At 42.3% G+C, this 20,812-nt stretch overlaps 1 protein-coding gene across 4 annotated transcripts in view; it reads right to left on the bottom strand.

Annotated features, from left to right (window-relative positions):
* The window catches only part of LOC119015525 (calcium-binding mitochondrial carrier protein Aralar2), a 48,776-nt gene that overhangs the window by 19,699 nt on the left and 8,265 nt on the right, over positions 1 to 20,812 (bottom strand). For all 4 annotated transcript variants that reach the window (XM_037091611.1, XM_037091592.1, XM_037091601.1 and 1 more), the window contains 6 exons: positions 17,636 to 17,775; positions 11,696 to 11,842; positions 8,918 to 9,056; positions 3,717 to 3,810; positions 2,598 to 2,682; positions 42 to 126 (listed from right to left, as the gene is read on the bottom strand). In XM_037091611.1, coding sequence (XP_036947506.1) covers positions 42 to 126; positions 2,598 to 2,682; positions 3,717 to 3,810; positions 8,918 to 9,056; positions 11,696 to 11,842; positions 17,636 to 17,775 — 690 coding nt within the window. The remainder of the gene's footprint in view (positions 1 to 41; positions 127 to 2,597; positions 2,683 to 3,716; positions 3,811 to 8,917; positions 9,057 to 11,695; positions 11,843 to 17,635; positions 17,776 to 20,812) is intronic.

Consider the following 20,812-nt stretch of genomic DNA (forward strand, 5'->3'; position numbering starts at 1 on the left):
GGGTGAAGGTATGCAGGAAGCCAATGGGGCGTGACTCTTACCCCCTGCCACTGAGCCAAGGGCGAACCTGTAGGCCGACTCTGCCACCTGGACCAGGATGGGGCGGGAGTGGCCACTGCCCAACTGCTGCTCCGACCATGGAACAGACACGACAAATACATTAGTGCAGAAGAGAAACACAACAAATCAAAACTGCTGGAGGAGCAACTGGAGAGAGACGTGACTTCAGACAAGCCACCGCTTCACACACTGATGTTTCTATAATACTGTTTCACATTAAATGTTGCATGCTACACATCTAAGTCCACCAGCCTGCAAGCTTAATTACAGGCTATCATATCAATCATCTGTCACACCTGCGGTACAGCGTTCAACAGCAAGTCCAAGCGTCATGATGGATATTGGTCTACAGTATAATGGCCATTTAATGAAATTATGCTGACAAGAAAGTGGGAGTTGGAAGATGCCTGAATGTAAGACTACGTACATGTTTTTGAGAAAGTCACAGAATACACTAATGTCTTAATATAAAGTAACTACATTCAGTATTTGATGATACATCAGTACTATAGGATCCACTCAGGGCCGCAATTAATTATCATTTTCTTTACCAACTTATAATTAATGTATTTCTGTATATCAGACAAGGGTTAAAAAGTAAAGGAAAGACATTTTTTTTTTTAGCGGTGATTAAGAGCACCATCATCTGAATCTGTATTCATACCCGGAATGGGCGGAGCTTAACACAGATGTGGGTGGTGCTAATCAGCTAACAGAACACTCACTTCAGCACAAGAGAGAATAATTGGTGGAAGCGACACAAAGCCCTGCACAAGTGGTCAGAGGGTGGACTGAAATCATCAGCTTTAGTTTGAAAGTCGAAGCCACTGTTGATGAAAGTCCAACAAGTCTGCTGACGGGGGCGCGTGATATATGTTGAGTTAGGGTTAGAAATACAGAAGATATTAAGCTTTTCTAGGTTAGAAAATTAGAAGGTAGAAATGAAAACAGACCATTGTTTGAAACAATATTAAACAACTGATGACTAGCTAATATCTACTACTGATCACTGCATTGAGCTGATAAAGAAATCAGTGTACCTGCAAATGTCTGTGTAATATTTCTATAATGTCTGATCGCTGTGAGCAATCAAAGATCGTTTGGACATTGTGTAGATTTAAAATAAATAATTTCCCTCACATTTCCAGTCTACACCAGTGTGTTGGCACAATGTGAACTAAACCTGGACTCAAAGTGATCTCGGCACAGCCCTGCGATCATCACCATGCTATGCAACCAGCAGAACCGTGTTAGTAACACACAGCAACATCAGCCACACTCCCCCCTCCACCTGAGGTACCTGTTGCTTGTCTGGTCTGCCCAGCTCTGGCCTCTCGACCCTGGGGAGAGTGGGGGTTGGAGCGTTGTCAGCTTGTGTGTGTGTGTGTGTGCGCCTCTGAGGGGGATGGGAGTCTCTAGAGCAGGTCCACCTGTCAGAGGAAACTCCCACCCCCATCTACACTATAGTTTCTTGTCTCCTTCAGACACAACCTCTACCATCTTCTTCAGCTCTTTCTGCCTGTGGACAGAAACTTGGCAATACCAAAATTCAGGATGTTTGAGGGATAAGGAGGGAACAAGAAAGGGCAACGCAACAAACATGTAGAGAAATAAGAGACAGTGAGAGAGAGAGAAGCAGATCAAAAAAAGGAAATGGAAGAGAACGAGCAAAAGATGAGAGAGAGCTCCAGCTAGCTGGCGGCCAGCCCCCGAGGCCAAACCACAAGGGCCTAAAGTGGCTCATTGTGGTGGGACTGGCGTCTGTGCAGTGCTGGGCCCCTTTGCTTTCTCCCCTTTGGCCCCCGCCTGCTCCAATATGGCCTGGCCAAGCCTTCACTGTAGCACTGGAACCCACCAGGCAACACAACTCTGACCAAACAGGCCCGGGGAGGGAAAACAGTCCTCTGCTCATCTGTCTGGCTCTCCACACATCTTCCTCTTCTTCATTACAAATTGCTCTTGTTCACTACTGCAAAGTCTCTTCACATCTATTATTTGCAACTTGAAGCATGTTAGAGGTTCATCAGGTTTCGAGGACGGTTCCGCTCGTCTTTATTTCCCTGGATTTGTGACTTTGGTATGTAGGTTTATTCAAGACCACATTTCAGGGAGAGGTCTCATCATGTTTTCTCTCAAGAAAGTCTCATAAAGTCTGTGATGGGAAGTGACTAGAACACAACTTGGTCCAAACCTTAGTATGAACTCTTGAATCAGAGCAGGACTGACGGGCACCGGCCGAGCGGCATTCTGGGGGCAAACTCTCACCTTTATCCCAGTTGTTTGGATCTGTGTCGCATGTCACACACAACTCTAAAACCACGTCTCAATGAATTAATTGTGCTTACAATTATCAAATAGATGCTTTGTTTTGGGGGATTAATTGCATGTGAACAGGAGATATCATTATCCTTAATCATCTTATTAATCTTAGTCATCTACATGGCGACATCTAGCCGAAGGGAATGTGCTGAGACAGAAAAGCGCTGCCAGTGTGGAAGAGGAAACCAAACACATCAACAAGTCTTCATATTCTGTACCTGTCTCTGGACCTCAGCCAAGTTGTAGGGCAGGGCGCCTTCCTCCAGAGGAGCGATGTTCTCAATGTCCGCTAAACCAACACGTCTGATGAGGAGAGAGAATGAGAAGTCTCAAGTAACTTGTAAAAACTCTCAGAGAGGATTATAATATTTCATCAATGAATCACCGTGTCCATGACCTTTGGAAGCACCATCTGTCAGGCTGAAATTTCTCTGAGTTTACAGATACTTGCCATCGTTCCATGTGAAAACACTGTGGCATTCAAAAATCCAGACCCGCGCTTGGCATGACTGAGTAAAGTCTATAGGAGCTGACAACTCCCACTCCTTTATGCCTACATCCAAGTATAACAAAGATGTTTAACCTTTGGATGTAAAACTATTGCCTTTCCATTTCATCTCGATGATGGTCCCAGATTTCCCAGGCTGAAGGAACGGGGAACACCAAATCCCCCCCACACACACACCCCTATCCTCTGAATATTGGGGCTATTATCTCCCACATCTCCAATCAAGGGGAGTGGAGAGAGCTATTAAAGTATCCCATTGCCCAGAAATAATAATCAGGTGGTGTCCCAGGCCAGGGTTAGAAATTATGAGCGCACTGGTCGGCCGCGAGGCAGACGCAAAGGAAGTGGGGGAATGTGAGAAGCATACAGCTGTTGTGTGCCACGGATCATAGGGACTAGGATTGCCCCCTTTTTTAAGATAAATAGGAGTTTGGATTGGTTTTTGACTGAAAGAGGATTCTCTGGCACTGATGTAGTCATGTCTGACTCTTTTGATCCTCTGCAGAGATGTTTGAGAGGGAAGAAAGAGCTCATCTGGACCCTGGGGCTAAAGGTGCACTTTGGGGGGCAAGTGTGGGATAGACTTACTCTGCACAACTCCCTGATGAACTGAGGGAAAGTTAAACGACTTGGGTATGAGTTCAGACGTGAGATGCTCTTCCACCATTACTGCATATTTACCTGTTCTCAGTGAAACATGCAAGACTCCATTTAATAGAGCAAAGGGAGTGGTACCCCAAACACTGTCACATTATCACCACTGAGGTATTAAATCAAAGTTAGCACAATGTTTGTGTGTTTTTGTGTTTTTTGAATGTGTCGTTCTTACCCACGGGGCTCTGACAGGTCAGCCAGCTGAAAGAGGATGTCTACCTCCATGGGTGTCACCTGGCCGAACCTCTGCGCTGCCACGATGAACTCCTCTACAAAGAAACAGAGATTTATGTTCAGTGTTCACTAAAATGATGAGCACCAAACCTTAATGTGATCCAAACAGACATTTACAGATAGACAAACAGATGAAAAGGGAATAAAAAAGAGAAACAATCACATAAAAGCCTTGTCATGATTATCTAAATTCCAAATCTAATCATTTTCCACTGCCCATCTGTGTCCTGGTGATGGCTGAACCAGTTCATCAGGAGACGCTTTTCTCTTTTTTCAGCCACGTCTTCCTTTCTCCAGGTATTCTCAGGACAGATGGGATAAATACTTAAATACACTTCTGTCAGATGCCTGAACTCCTTCTGATATCTGGGTTCTCAGATATCCATTCAAAGCCCGTAGAGGATGTGCTGTACACTGAATCACCTGAGAAGTCAACCTTGGAAACACGACAGGCACTTTCAAAAAATACTTGGCAGGTGATTGGATGAACCATCTGTCCTTCACTGTCAATCACACGTTATCTCCTCCTGCTGCCATCACATCTCAACCAAGTCCACTGCTGCCAGGAGTTCTCCACTGGTTGGCTGCGATTGGTCCAAACCACCGTGGTTCTGCCAGAAATGATAACTTGAAGCCTGACAGGATGGATTCCCATGTGATGTCATGAATCAGGTGTGATCACACGACGTGTAGAATCCACCAAGGAGCAGGTGACACGAGAGCCTTGTTTTTAAGCTCAAGTTACTCGTCGCCATGAGAGTACAAGGGTACAACATCCACAAGACTGTGGTTCATCTCATGTTCCTTTATACACACCCTCACTTACAACTTCTTATCTCTGGCTTATAAACTCAAGGCAGTAACTCTGTCTTAAGTGAGAGCAGGCAGTTGGTCTTTTTCCAGCCCAAAATCTGCTGACAGTGATCATAACAGCTGCACAGCTGGCTGCAAACTGCCCCAGTGCATGCAGAAGGTCATGTCCTGATGGAGCCAGCAGACCTTAATCATGGCGAAGAGCCACGAAGTTGAGATGTCACCAAACGTAATAGTCTCAACTCCCTGGCTGAGCTTTGAGATTCTGTCCATGGATATTACAAACATCACAGGTGATGAGGAACAGTTTCGTTGGACTCAAAGCCCACTGAGAACACGTCTGACCTACCGCAGAGAGCGCAGACACGGCAGTGCAGTTACACACCAACTGGCACCACATATTGTCGAAGCAGTCAGCAAGCAACGGTGAACAGCTGGTCTGCTGTTTCACAACCAGGACAGAGTGTTCACTGCTACACCCAGGGCTCAATTAACGATCCTTCTATGATTCTGCATTTCTAGTTTAAGTTCAAGGCCTTGCTTTATGTTAAAAGTACTTCATTTATTGTTTTCCATAGTAAAGGAACACGATGATGCATCCATCCACGTTAGTTAACTGGTATGTTTCAATGCCAATGTCAGAGTCTAAAAACTATAGTGATACTAATTTCTACCTACAGATTGTTGCTACAATCATTTCCTCATGATGTATTTTCATCAATGAGTGATATATTACACACAGCAGCTACAACACAGAAATTAGTCAAAATATGTAGTACTGAGCTGAATGAATAACCTAAAACCAAAATCTGATATCGAAACAAGAGTGTTTTCCTGTGAGTGACAACTTTGACTGACGTCTCTGTTGTTCTGTTTCCAAGCGTGCATGATACTGCATCCCAGCCTCAGTATCATCATCTGATATTATGTAACATACAATGCACCAACATAATATCATCAGTCGCACACTTTGTGCTATTATGATGTGCAAAAAGATTTTAAAAATGTACGGGTAAATACATTGTATGTCAATCCAACAAGTTAATTTGTGCGTGTTGCACCTTCTATTCATTATTGTTACAATTTTAGCAGAACCAGCTCTGGTATACATCTACATGGGCCAGTACGTTCTTGTGTTTCCTGAAAAGATGGATCTGTGATGAGTATCTTTCATCTATATTCACTGAGATAGTTACAGTGGATCACATTCTGTAAAATGCTGCATTTCATTATCTTGTTTTTGTAGAGGAATAAATAGAATACATAAAGTATGATGACCGGCAGGATTTATTGCCAGTACTGGTTTTAAATGTTACACTGTTTTAGCTCTAAAGTAAGAAGTGAAGCATGTTGAATCAATTCTATGAAAAGAGAATATAAGATATGGCCAGAGAGAGTTATGGACTTCAAGAGTTCTTCTGAGGCAGCTTCAGTACGCCGTAACTTAAGACCCGGCCTATTGTTGGTGGAATAAAGAACAGGTTGACTGTAGGCTGGCTTACAGTGGAGGAGTCAGCATTGTTTGACCCGCTTTATTCAAAGAGCAGCAGGCTGGGGTTGTGACAAAGTCGTTCTACACTGGAGCCATTCACCCCACCGAGGCTCAGCTTACCCCTGAGGCATGCTCTCTTTCTCACACACACACACACACACACACACACACACACACACACACACACACACACACACACACACACACGCATCCATGGGTACATGCAGGTAATGCTCACAAGCATGTAACATAGCATACTCACACAAGAATAAACTCACACACATACACACTCACGCATAGACAGACATAGAGCTCTGTCTGGGAGAGATCATAGATCACAATGCTGATAACCTGTCTACCTGTAGCCTGTGGTCACCACCACACACACACACACACACACACACACATACGCATGCACACACGCACGCATGCATGCACGCACGCACGCACGCGCACACACACACACACACAGTGACATTTTTGGACTGACACTGAGACAACTTAGACTGAGAGCATTTAAGCAGTTAAATATTACAGAGTTATTCAAATTAAACTCTTCTCACCATCCTTTGTTAAGGCAATTGGCGCTGTGTTGTTAATGAGTGCCTAATGGCGGTCTGTTCAAAGCATTATAATAATTGTTATTTATACGGCACTTTCGAAAACAATTACAAAGCGCATTACAAGTGGATTAAAAAAAGAGAAGAAATAAAGAACAGCAGTCTACAGCCACAATAGCTGCTCCAGAAGTCTGCACGTTCTCACCATGACAACACTAACATGCTGCACGGTGTGTTAGCAGATATAATGTTTAAACAGAATGTGCAACATCTCAGCTTAGCATGTTGGCAAATTACAGCTTTGACTGAATTGAATGATGTTAGTTTTGCAGGTAGCTCTCGAGGATCCAAGTTGTTGAAATGTTCCCTGAGCGAGCTATGAACACTAAATCTACTAAATATAATGTCAGTCTATCTAATAGTTTTTCAGACATTTGACTCAAAACAACAAATGTCAAACACATGGTTATATTATACAAAGAGTCAGGGACCAGTCAGTAGTCAGTGGGATTAATCCTCAGGGGACCTTGAATGTTATGAAGAAAAACTTAACTGCATTCCACGTAATATCTAATGAGATATTTTAGTCTAGACAAAACTAGTGGACTGACCATCCCTCGGACCATATCGCTGAAATCTACTGCTAAAAAACCAACCTCAGATTGTGACATAGTAAAAAAACCCTCTGGAAAAAAAACTGGTCACTGCAAATCATAATTAAAAACAATTAACTGGCTCACCTATCATATCTCCTTGTGCTATCTAGTAGAGATGAATTCAGTATTATGTAAACATTTACTTTATCAACACACACACACAATTAAAACCTGTTCACGAACATGCACTGTCATGATTTGCCTTGTGGTATACACCGCTGCCACAATGAAAGGTGTGCTCTCCAAAGGTCTCTTGTGCATGTATAGACACAAGCGTTCACACACATGTGTGCACTCTGTGTAGGCGTTAAGCGCTGTAATGGCGTCCCCAAGGCAAAACAGTGGCCTTGCTGCACATACGGAATCAATCAGGATTATTTCGCATGTGTGCAGGCTTGGCTTTGTTAATGCATCTGAATGCTTGTGTGTACGTGAGAAATGTTTGAAATAGTGTGTAACAAAGTGCGCACACACTCGATACATGCGAGTGTGTGCACTGTATGTTTGTCAGCCAGCCAGTGGTGCATGTAGCCGAGCAGTTGCAGTCCCAAGGGAGGCCTTAATGACTCGGGGAGTAGAGGGTGGATGGGTGGTGGCTGTGGAGGTCTGGCTGGCTACGGGCCACCACGGGTCGAGCCAAGCCCAGTCTCGGTGTACCCGTGGTGGGAACAGCCTGGGGAGAGCATGGGCTCTTGGTCTGGGTCGGCTCTGGTCCACACCCCTGATAAGGCTTCAGATAGCATCACAAGGCTACACTGGTGGCCCTGGGCCATGCGGAGAGAGGTCAGAATGGTTTTTAAAGAAGGCCAGAGCTGGAAAGAGAGAGTCAGAAAGAGACAGAGAAAGGTGGAAAGAAAGAGAAAGCTAACCAGGCCTCCTGCCAAGTGCTGAGGAAAGGAATGAGAGACAGCAAGTGGTGCAAGCAAGTGAGACAGATAAGGATTGAAAGGAACTAACCATGGGAGACAGAGAGCCCGAGAGACAATGTCTGAAAAAGACAAAGGCTGTTGGATCAATGGATAAAAATACTTCAGTCTCATCACCTCGTAGCTTTATATCTTCACAGAAATGTAGGTGATTTAATAGGTAAGAAACAGCTTACGATGTTTTTAACAATTAAATATGCACTTGATCTGCTGCTCAGCCTTCACACCTCGTGCTATAAAAAAAGAGTACAAGATTTTGACAAAGCAAGCATTCCTCATTTCAGTATGTTTTTTCAAGAACTAAACAAATCTCATTATCATCCAAAAGCACCCCAGGACAAATCAAGTGATCCACAGATCAGTGCCAGGATGTCTAATAGACAAGACAGGCTCCATCAGGGATTGTGGGTATGCAGTACGTGTGCTGGGTCGGATCCAGCGGGCCCATTTAAATGCCACCGGGAAGAAAGAAAACCAAACAAAAACAAGTTTCCACCCTCCCCTTAACACGCACAGATGCAAATACATTATCTGGAAAGCACATTTAATACTGGCTGCAGTGCAGGACTGCATCACACTTGTTTTGTGAATGTGTCCTGCGTGTACTTAAACTCATAAATCTGCATCTGCATTTTGGCAACAAGCAATGTAAGTTTGTGTTGGAGTTTTTGTGCGTCTTTATCCTTGACGGTTACCTTTGGTGACTTCCACATCCCTGCGGTTGCCAGCCAAGGTGCTGTGGATCTTTCTGATCAGCTCCATGTTGTTGAGAAGAGAATTGAAGCCATTGAAGTACGAGAAGCTGACCTGGTGAGAAGTGCTGCCACCAGCAACCTGGGCAAGGACGGAAACATGCAGACAATTAAACATGCAGGAAAGTGGGGCAGCAAGTACCAAGAAGTCTGACTGTTGATTATTCTCATCGATTATTTGATAAGTTGCTAGGTCTGTAAAATGTCAGAAAACAGTGAAAATTTTTCCGTAAACCAAATGTCCATAAAAACTCAAACCAGATATTTACAATGTGGGATCGGGAATCATAGAGGTTCAACCTTTTTTCTTGAAAAATTACTCTAACTAATTACTGACAAAGCGTTTAATCATTGAAACTCTACCGATAAGTCATAAAATAAGTCACATTTACAAACACAATCACACTACACTCCAATCAGATATAATGTTTGAGAGGTGCACGACGCTGACATGACTAAAACATCACATGTCAGGAGGAAATCTTGACCTCACCGGTGTCTAATCATCAACTTTTCCTCCTTAACTTCGCTCCATGGGGAGAAGTAAACCTGCTTCAACCACTTCTTTTTCCATCGTACAACGAACACTCTCAGGGAGTTTAATTAACTTTCTTTATGAGGTGGAGGAAGTGGTAAAAGAACAGAAAATAGAAAAAAGGTAACGGATTAAAAATAGACGCTGGGTTCTTGAGGACATTCCAGACTGTGCAGCAACTCTTCATGTGAACCAGCAGCTCGTCTTTATCAGATCAAGCTCTCAGAACTCTTCTGCTCTAATTTCTGTCCGTTCGAGTACCGTTCATAGATGCTGTTGCCTGTTTTGGAAAGCTTAGGCCAGAGGATCAGATGAGCCTGGAGGCTGCTGCAGCTCTTAACAATGTTGAGGGTTTAGGCAATAAAAAAATGTAGGGCTTCCTTTCACTAGATGGCACTGTTTGCTTTACAGACGCGTTCAAGAAGGTTACTTGCAGCTTGCTGTGGTTGCAACAAGGGGTGGAAGCTCTTCTCTAACAGAGAGACACTTTATCTGTTCATGTCTATTAGCCTATAGGCATGGATCTTCCCACTGTATCCAACACTGAGTCTTTCACTCAGGGGGAGAGGAGAACAATATTTGGGTGAAAAGAGCGAGGCACTGATCATTGAGCATGTTTGGTGAGTGGATTAAAGGTTGTTCTTTCTGGCATAATACCACCTTTAATGTGTCTGCGGTGTTTATGGGTTTTTTTTTTTATGTGTATGTGTGTGTGTGTGTGTGCGCGCGCACGCACGCGTGCGTGTGTGCTTGCAAAAGTGTGCGTGTGTGTGTGTGTGTGAGAGAGAGAGAGAGAGAGAGAGAGAGAGAGAGAGAGAGAGAGAGAGTTTACTAACAGCACACCAAGATGTCTGGTCGGTGAGGTAAACACAGCGGAGAAAATGACAGAGTCTACAAGGTGTTTATGAAATGGGGCAAGACACGGACACAGACACAAGGCGCACACACGCGCAACACAAACACTGACACACATAAAGAAAAGACAGGACACAAAAAGACAAACATCTCAGAGTTCAAAACAAATAGAGCACACGCGCACAGCCACTCGCACACAAACACACGAGCAAAGATGATGGACTGTAAAGCTCCAGTCGCCATCTATCTCTGTCTCTATCTTCCCATTCAGCTGGCCTGCTCGGCTTTGACACTGCCAGAGAGGTTAGACTTAATGACATGTTGGGAGAGAGACAGAGACACGGGGGAGGGAGGGAGGCTGAGAGAGAGAGAAGGAGAAAAAAATGAAGGGAGGGAAGAAGAGAGAGAGAGAGGACTGATGAGAGGTGACAGAGAAAAAGTAAAGAGGAAGAAGAAGGAATGAACGATGGACAGCTGGATGGGAAAGAGAAAGCCACGGTGTTTGGCTGCGGGGGTGTGAGAGAAAGAAGTAAACACTGGGAGAAGAAAAAGACAGACAGACAGAAAGAAAGAGAGAAAGAAAGAAAGAAAGAAAAAAAGACAGAAAGAAATAAAGGAAGAAAGTCTTGCCTTTAACTCTTTTTATGGAGAATAAAATAAACGTCAGGTTGCCTGTCTGCCTAACAGGAATTAGCACCTGAATCAGCAGCAAACATTGTTATATAGTATAAATGTAGGATAGATCGATGTTATATCAGTTCTACTTCTCCTTATATTTGCCTTTACTTCCTTGGTCATTACATTCACATTATTGATAATTATTTATCAAAATCCTCATTGTGTTAATATTTTAGTAGTATAGTAAGTATAGTAAGTATTAACAGTCCTCACTATAATATCACTATCAAGGTAAATAGTCTTAAATATTATGATATTTAATTTTTCGATGAGTATTTATGAGAAGGTTTCGAGATAAAGATATTTATCATATACTTGTATTAACAAAGGGACACGCCTCCATTTTTTAAAATTCAGTTACATTTGATCATACAAAGATTTTGTTAAATACAAAGATAATTTTCTGCGCACAACACTGAGGAATCTAATTCTACATGAAACTGTGCCATGATAGAAATTATAATTTAGGTGCTGCTTTTATAAGGATCAGCTTATTTATCCCACACATTTAATGACGAGGCACCATAAAGTTCCAGGTGGACAGCCGTGAACAATCCCTCTATTTTTATTTTTTTATCCAGCCTGACTTTGGCGCTTGTGGATGACAGAAAAACAAAAGGAAGAGAGAACCACGGAGCTAAACAAAAACCCACCGCCACGAGGCATTCCTCCACAAAGGATGTGAGCATGTGCGGCCGGATGGTGACCATGATGTCCCTGAAGTCCAGCGCCGACACGGAGCCGCTGTGGGCTTGGTCCCGCTGGATGAAAGCCTGCCGCGCGTGCTCCAGCTGCATCTCCTGTGGAAGGGAGTGGAGAGGAGAGCGGAGGGAAGTTTAGGTGTTAGATCATACAGTAAATGCATATTATTGTACACATATGTGGGTCATACACCTCTTTAAGTTGCCTTCATAAATTGAAATCCACATAAACTTGCTCATATAAACACATATGCGTAAAAAAACACAGGTTTTGCTTTGATGGGCCCCTTGGTGCCGTCTCCCCCTCTCAGTTACGGGGGGAGCCGGCGTTTGGCCAGGCTTTACTCTCGTCTCCTCTCCCAACAGCGGCTTGCCTACTGTGAGGCGTCGCTTGGGCTTTTCACACCCTCCCCAAATCCCCATTAAACCCACTTGAGGGAGAAACATACAAACATGCACACACACACACACAAACACACATACACACACACACACACAGACGTGCACACGCAGGCAAGATGGCTAATCACCCAACTGCTCACTTTGTCTCTCTTCCTGCTGCATGCACGTACACACAAAAGGTCCGCGGGGACGAGAGCCGGCTGCGGTGGGGACAGATCCCACAAGGCCTTTGAAATTAGCAGCCATTATCGGTACCTGCAACCACAAGTCTACAGAGGGAGGCTGTAAACAAACCTCTGCCACCAGCACTTCCACCGTCTTAAGACAAGAAACTCGGTTACAAAGACGGGGATATCTGAACAATAATAACACACAAAGAGACTCTGTGAAATAGGGCCATAGGCATTAGGACAGCGAGCTACAACCAGCTGGTCTGGCTGTTTGACTCACTCGCAGGGTATCACAGCCTTTAGGTCAAAAACAGTATTTTTACTCGTGAGGTTTCTCACACAGTGACACAATACCAGCAGCCTCAATGACCAATTCAATTTTAGTTACTATAAAGCACACATCAATGTGTTTACGCAACTGAAGCATCCATGTAAAGATGGCTTGGAGAGCTTTTTTTAAATTCCCACAGACACATAAAGCTGAAATTATCCATTATTAATCAATTAATTGTCAGGAAATCAATCTGCAGCTAATTTTTTAATTGATTTGTCTTTCAAAAACTAGTACATTTACTGTTTCCAGCTACTTAAAATAGGTTTTGTTTAAAGAGAATTTTACTTTGCAAACAAATAAAGAACCATCACATTATTATAACGTTTTAAAACTACTTTTAATTATTTCTATGTGAGAGAGATCTGGCAGGGAAACATCATGTCAAGCAGCCACGTATTTACTGATTAATTATATTATATAAATAATCAGCTGAGTAATTGATAATAAAAAATAATCATAGTTTCAGCCCTACATGTATGTCGTAGAAGATTGTGAGATATTTCTCTATTTAAAAAGGCACCATTCAATTTACATATTAAGTTAATTCATAACCGACATAATCTGATAAATATCCTAAATCTAAATAATCATATCCATTAGGAACACTGTTAAAGTTGTATACAAAAAAAAAACATGCCAGTGAGGATGTTTATAAATGACGTTTCTTATTAAAGCACATAGTTATAGTACAATAAGTAAGTTAGTAATTCAGTTCAAAACAAATGATGAACAATTTGTCCAAGAAGAATGGACATTCTTTTTCAAGGCACACATGTTGGACAAAAACTGCTGGAGCGGGACTGATTGAATCTTGAACATGCATGGCATTATTCAACTGATTGATTCAGATGTTAAATGCAACTCAAAAAAGTGGTATTACCACAACACAAAACCCTATGAGGCTATGACTTATTGTTGTGCTGAATTTGAGTGATATTTCACTGACAGCATAACTGATCGAACTCTCAATTCACAGCGCCTGAGAGAAACGACTGGGGAAGAGTGACATTTACACAAAGCTGAGTGGAGACCGGAGGGGAGTAAGAATAGACATTGCAACAAAAGAGGCAGATTTGCAAAAACAGCAAATGTAGCAGCCGTGTGTCAGTATCACCTATGAGCGCAGCAGGGGCTCCGGAGAGTGTATAAGTGAAAGGAAGGCAAGGAAACGCCGAGAGATTGACATACGTAAACACTCCCAAAGTAAATAAGGTGAGATATTTTGGTGTCGGCATCCCGAATGTCGTGACTCACTTCTGTGCTCGGTTGTGAGTAGGTCAAAACACTTTGGTGGGAAATAAACTAGGACGAGAAGAGGGAGGATATTTAAAGTCAAAACCAAAAAAAAACCCCAAAAAAAACCCAACTAAACTAAAAAGTGAAGAAGAAGATAACGGTCGCACGCGCAAAAAACAAGGGTGAGCATTTATCTGTGTCTTTGTGCACGTCGTCATATGAGGAACAGAAAATTAGATCCAGTTTCTCTGGACAAGTTAAGCGTCTGAGAAGCCACACACACCAACCACACAGAGCAGCAAAACAACTGTGGTCCATGGGATGGAGCAGTTTATAGTCTCAGCCTCTTAAAACCTTAACTTGTTGCAACTGTATGAGTGTTGCAGGGACATGGTTTTTATTTGGGAGGGGAGCGAGGGAGGCAGGAGACATAAAGCTGGGGGCTTAAGACAGCCAGCAACCGCTGAGGCATTTGCAAGTCTTTTTAATTGTCCTTGGACGAGAATATAAACACATGATGAGCCACCTCTGCTCGTTTCCAACGGCTGTGATTCACCCACCCGAGTCTCTTCAAAACTTAAATAATCAATATGAGTGGAGCAGGATTGTTTCTCTCTTTTCCCAATTTCTGCTTCTCATCAGCGCAGAGCTAAAACTATCACAAGGAGAAGCTTTAGCACAACTGCTATTTACATGTTTGCCAGTGAGCCCTCTACACAGTGATGTTAAGGGCTGGCCACTGATTCTTGGGAGAGTCAAACATATAATTGGGACTTTTAAAATCCGAGAAATGCCAACAATTCACTTTTCTGGAGCGTTTAGGAGAAGAAGTGGGACATGCGGTGTCCCCCTCAGTGTAATTCGAGCCCTTCACTTGCCAGGATTTATAATATGGGCTACTATGTGCCACTTCTCTGGACACTGGTAATACCACTGCCAGAGACAACACCACGCTGACAGTGAGCCTTGGCCGCCGTCCACACGTGAGACGGGAAAAATGCGTGTAATTGGTGAGAATCTCTGGCTTCCATCAAGACAGTAATTGGCCAGAGAGAGCCCTTGTGAGAAATATGCGGTGCAAACGTTTTCCCCGATAATCCCATCTTGTGAGCATCTGGCAGTGTCGTGGCTACAATGGCAGAAAAACACAATAAACACATGCATGTATGGCAGGACGAGGGGGAACTAAAGGACGAGAACATTCTTGGAGGGGGAAAGGCCAGGTGGTAGGGAATTATAAAAAAAAAATAGCAGAAAAATATTTGGTGTTGGTTTTCACAGATCTGAGAACTTTTATAGCTGCAGAGTGCAGCTTTGTTGTTCTGGCTGACATTTACAAAAGCTTTGTCTCATAATAGCATTGAGTAGTAGTGCAATCACAAAGTGTGCAGTAATTGCACAGGTTTAAATTCTGATTGAGGAAATGTTGTTGTGCCTATCCTAATTGCCCTGTCATCAATCACTGGAGCAGCTGATAACTATAAGAATGAACTTCCAATATCTGAATATTACCTGTGCCTCAGGAGCCTCATTACTGACCTGTCTTGAGTCTCAAATCACTTTTATATTGATATTGCAGAAACAGATTTAGCAACTGCATTAGGGACAAATGCTTATCTGAGGTCTATTACAGAACTGTCCTAACTTAAGAATTTCATTAAGGTGAGAAATGGCAGCACAACTGTTGTTTGGTGTGCAAAGCAATGACAGTGAATCTGTAGAATGCATGAACACCAACATATTATGACTGAAAAGCTAGTCAACTTTGGAGAAGCTAACACTGATGTTAGCCTCTTAGCTTTTCATTTCCTGGACCATGTCTTCATATCTAGAGATGCATGACAGATATTTCTCAGCCAACACCAATATGATTACTGCTAATTGAGCATTTTTGTATTTAAAAAAAGTTTCTTACCTGTAGTTTATGCACACCTGAGGGTAAGAAAGGCTACGATGTAATGAGCATAGCATCCATAGCTCGAATGAGATTTATTGTTTTAAAACTTGTAAACGTGCTCCCTCCTCTAGGAACTAAAAAAGTCAACATATATATGTATGTATTTATTGTGCAACACTATATCTATCCTCTCCTCCACTGACACGCATCAAATTGTCATTGATACAGGCAGCTTGTGGACACTCTTAACACAGATAGAAGCACGACGGGGCGAGTGATGAGTGAAGAATCGAGTTTACACTTCTAGATAAGACGTTGTCGGATGAGATACGAGGGCTGAGCAAGGTTAGGACACAGCCAGGAGTTCAGGAATTGCATCTGTAAAGAAGGATGAGATTTCTTCCTATCTTCTTAAACTTCTGTTAAGATATAACAAAAAATATTCCATTAGTGAGGCCACAGCACTATAACTGCAGCAATTAATACGCCGTCACAGTGATATCAATGTGTCTGTTTTTATCTCTCATGTTAAAATATTTAGAATATTCTGCATAATATTTCTATTTCATGAGTATCAATAGACTAATGAAGCAAGTGCTAAAAGATGGAATGCATGAAAATATTTACAACATGTAAAATAAATGCTCTGTTAACCGTCCCTCACCCTTACCTACACAGAGAGGCATCCTACAGCAATGTGAAATTCATTCGCTTCTGTCACTTATTAAGACATGAATCAAAAGCTATGAGAAATGATCAAATACAGAGAGCATGAGCAGGAAATGTGCATTTCATATTGAGCAATGAGTGCGGCTGGCTGCTGGCCTGCTGCTGTGATGGAGCTGGAAACCACTGAGTGACTGACTGGGAGAGAACCGGGCACGCTGTCAATGTGAAAGTACAGCGTCCACTGGCCACAATGCCATAGACTCACACACACACACACACACACACACACACACACACACACACACACACACACACACACACACACACACACACACACACACACAGACGAAAAAAAGCACAGACATAAACACAGATGCACAAAGCCAGCACGCCACTGTTCACACATAAAGTAAAGCAGATAAGTAAGATAAACACACACAAGAGGAACCCACGCACAGACACACACATACTGTACATTCAAACAAATGCACACACCCGAGGACACACGCACACACAACAATGTCCCAATATCCATGAGCTGCTGCCCACATCTGGTCTAAGTTAAGTGCAATATAAAAAGCTCATTCAGATACATGGTGAGTGTGGATGCAAACTTGGCACAGCTCGGGCCTCTCTCTCCCACCCTCCTCCACCACCTCTCCCTCCGCTCAGGCCCGATTTAAGTCTAGACATCATATTGGAAAATGGCTCGCACACCACAAATACACGAGGAATATTCCAGCTATACTATTTATGGAGGCAGAACTACGTCTCTACCTGCTTCAGAGTAGGTGGAGCAGGGTAATGCTAGGTGTACGACGTCAGCTAATGGAAAGCAAATGCAGAAAATGTCTGAAATATATATAACCTCAGTGTTTCATTAATGACTAATCTGGTCAATATGGAGGGCTGTGTTTGAGAGGGGAAGGGAACCGGTGTGTCTCTGTGCAGTATGCGCACACATTCATCTGGACAAGCTCAGATAAGTATCTGACAATACAGTTACATGACAGGATTGCAGAAGCACCCTGTAAACAACATGTGGGGATAAAACTGCGTGTACAGGCGTATAAATCAATCATGGTCACTGGAAATAAGATGGAGTTAGACAGACTCACACAAAGGGCCAAAGACAGAACTGAAGAGGAGCAACAGCGAGAGCAGGTGATCTACATGAAACCCACCAGGAGAAACTGGGTGAACTCCCCATAGTTGAGCTGCTTGTCCCTCTGTGTGCCAAAGTGCAGCCTTATGAACTCGCAGTCCCAGTTGAAGGGGATGCGCTGATGAATGGTGGTCTGGTTGAAGACCTGTTTCACATCCTCTGTAACAGAGACAAAAAAAGACAATTAATTATGACTGAATGATGACAAGTTGCTGTTGACAGCCTAATAACAAGATGCAGCCACTGAATGCTGGAGCGTACCGGCGCTGCCTGCAGTGGTGGAGGAAGTGTTTCACTCAGAGAAAGTACACAGCAGCGTAAAAATGCTCCATCAGAAGTAGAAGCAATCAAAAGTAAATGTAAGGAGATATTATGAGCCAAATGTAACACGAGTTAACATACTTATGATGCAAACAAACAGACCAAGTGATTATTTTATATTACATGATTACACGATTGTTACTTATGCATCAACTTTTAACTGCTGTAGGCACTCGATCTAATTTTGTACACAACATATATATATTTGGTAGTCTAAAGTTTAACAGTATGTCATATTCTATTAGACAATAAAACAACAAATGTGTTTTGTATGTAAAATTCTAAAAACAAATGCACTGCAGAAGTCAAAAGTATGATATTTCTTCCTGACATGCAGTGGAGTAGAAATATAAATTAACATAAAATAAAAGCACTTCAGTCAAATGCAAGCTTCTCAAAATTGTATTTGAGTTATACTCCACTGTTGTCGTGTGTAAAAACATATAAAATATACACAATTTAAACCAAAATCAGAAACAAAACAGTTTATCTTGGAATCCTTGATGACGACAGATTAACGGCTGTGTTTAGGTCGAACAGATTACAAAGTTAATGACCGTCATACATTAACATGTACAGAGCCTCCAGCACTGTCTAAATCCTTCCATAACATCCTTCCTGCATCTTCACTCTTTCATAACAGACAATTATCAAGTACTTCTTCCATCTTAAGTTTTTAGTTTGCTCTAATAAAGAGCTAAATTCTGTTGGGACAAAGCTTTGTGAGTCAGCTCTTAACAAACAGCATGTGTTTCTTATCATGTGGTTAACATTAGTAATTATTTGATTTGGGGGAGAAAAAAAAAATAATTCTGCGACTGTTTGTGACAAAATGTCAACGTCAATCTCCAGAACACAATTCTGCTCTGATTGAGCCTTAAGTTCCTCAACTCCAAATCAGTGTTGAATGACACATGGCAGAACTTGTTTGAGCTGTGTAGGCTCCGTATTCAGAAGGAAAAGCCTTTTCTTCTCACTCGTGTTCCTCTGCCTGAACCCTCTAAGCCTCTACAGCCGGTGGAGTGGAGAGACACTGAACATGACTCCTAAATTACAGCCTTACTAAAGAAACAAAAACAAACCAATAGAGCGACCTGTTTCTTATTACCAAACAAGCTGCGCTGAACGAGTGCAGAACGGAGAGGAGGAAAGAAACTATTTTTTTTTTATATAAAGACAGAACGGGAGGGAAAAAGAGAGAGAGAAAGGTGATATTTACTTCAGCTCAGCAGTACCTTCTGAAGACAGACAGCTTGTGCATTGTTTTCTTTTTTACACTTTAATGAGGCAATAAATATACAGCCTTTAACTCTTTAAAGGAGAGGCCGCCTCTGAGCTCGCCGTTTATATTATCAGCTTTTATAGACCTGTCAACACTCAGTCCTCTTTCTTTTTTTGTCTTTTCTGGCTGAGGCACAACAGCATTTCACTCGCTGTGTTACAATTTTTATTAACTCGACATTCCACCAAATTATGTATTTTTTTTTTCGAGTGCTAAAAATTCAGAGCACTGTGCCGCCTGTACTTAACAGAAATTACTCGGGTTATTATCAAATAAAAACAGGCTTTATAGAAAAATGAAATAAAAAGAAATCAGAGTACAGACGTTTATAGCGCAGGAAAACAAACGGGCCTTTAATGCAATGTAAGCTGCAGCTATTAATGTTTTTAATAGGTAATAAACAAGGCAGTTCTTTATTTTGTAGCGCTTTAATCTAATGAACGGCAGAGAGAAAAAGGGAGCGGTGCAGAAAAAGGGAGAATTCTGTAACGTATCACAATAAAGCAACTTTGACAAGTCTATAATCTGAGTCACAAGTTATTTGCTTTTGGTGAAACGTTAGCCCGATGCAAGTGGCAGACACTGAAGTCAGTGTTTGTGCACGGCATGATGTGTGTTATGTTTTTCATGCAATTTTCCACTTGTATGTGAGTCTCATAACTCACAGGCATTGGGATATTCATTAACCTTTGGGAGACGCAGAAAAACAGCAGACCTTTTAATTGCCACCGAGACAACGTCACTCTAATTGATCCTTTTAAATATGAAAATTTACATATGTGCATATATAATCAGCCGCAATGATCTTGCACCCTGTCGACAGCAACAATTAAAATGAAATTCACTTACTCTTCCCTGTTTTGCGAGTGGGATGTGTGCGCTGCATTTCAAATCAAGCCTAATGCGCTAACGCCTCGCACACCTACAGAAGGCTGGCATTAGACTTGTTTAAATCAATTAGGCAAATGTGAAATAAGCAACGAGTACAAATGTCTTCCCTTTTCAACCCCGGAGCTTCCAGGCATCAGAGTAATGGTGCCAATCATGCACACACACACATACACACACATGCAGAGAGCTACCCACCCCCTCCCTCCATCTTCATCTCCATCCTTTAGTTGCCACCAGCCCTCTCCACCTCCAAACCTAACCTCATCGTCTTTACAGGCAAGATACAGGACCGCAAACAGTATTTTTGTTTGTGGATGCCACCATGACAAAGAACAGATGAGTGGAGGTCAGACGCTCACACAAATAAAAGAGGAGTTTGTATGAAAACTTCTTTAGTGGTGCATTTAAGAGTAACATGCTCCCTGTAAGGACCGGCAGAAAAAGTCTTTGTTAAATGTCAAATGCAAAGTCTTTAGGATTGAACTTTTGTTTCAAGTTACGTAAGAACATACGGTTCTAAAAAACCTAAAAAACATGCCTGAAGTACAACTTTATTTTCGAGGGGGAACGTGCACAGCTCCAGTTTACAAAGATGATGACAAGAGGTTCTCTTGTTTTGTCGGAATTACAGAAAAAGTGGAATGCCTGAAGTTTATATGGGAGAAGTAAAAATGCTCACAGAAGAGTGGAGGAAAAGACATA

Source organism: Acanthopagrus latus, chromosome 3 (assembly GCF_904848185.1).
Source record: "Acanthopagrus latus isolate v.2019 chromosome 3, fAcaLat1.1, whole genome shotgun sequence".
In the NCBI taxonomy this organism is placed as follows: domain Eukaryota; kingdom Metazoa; phylum Chordata; class Actinopteri; order Spariformes; family Sparidae; genus Acanthopagrus; species Acanthopagrus latus.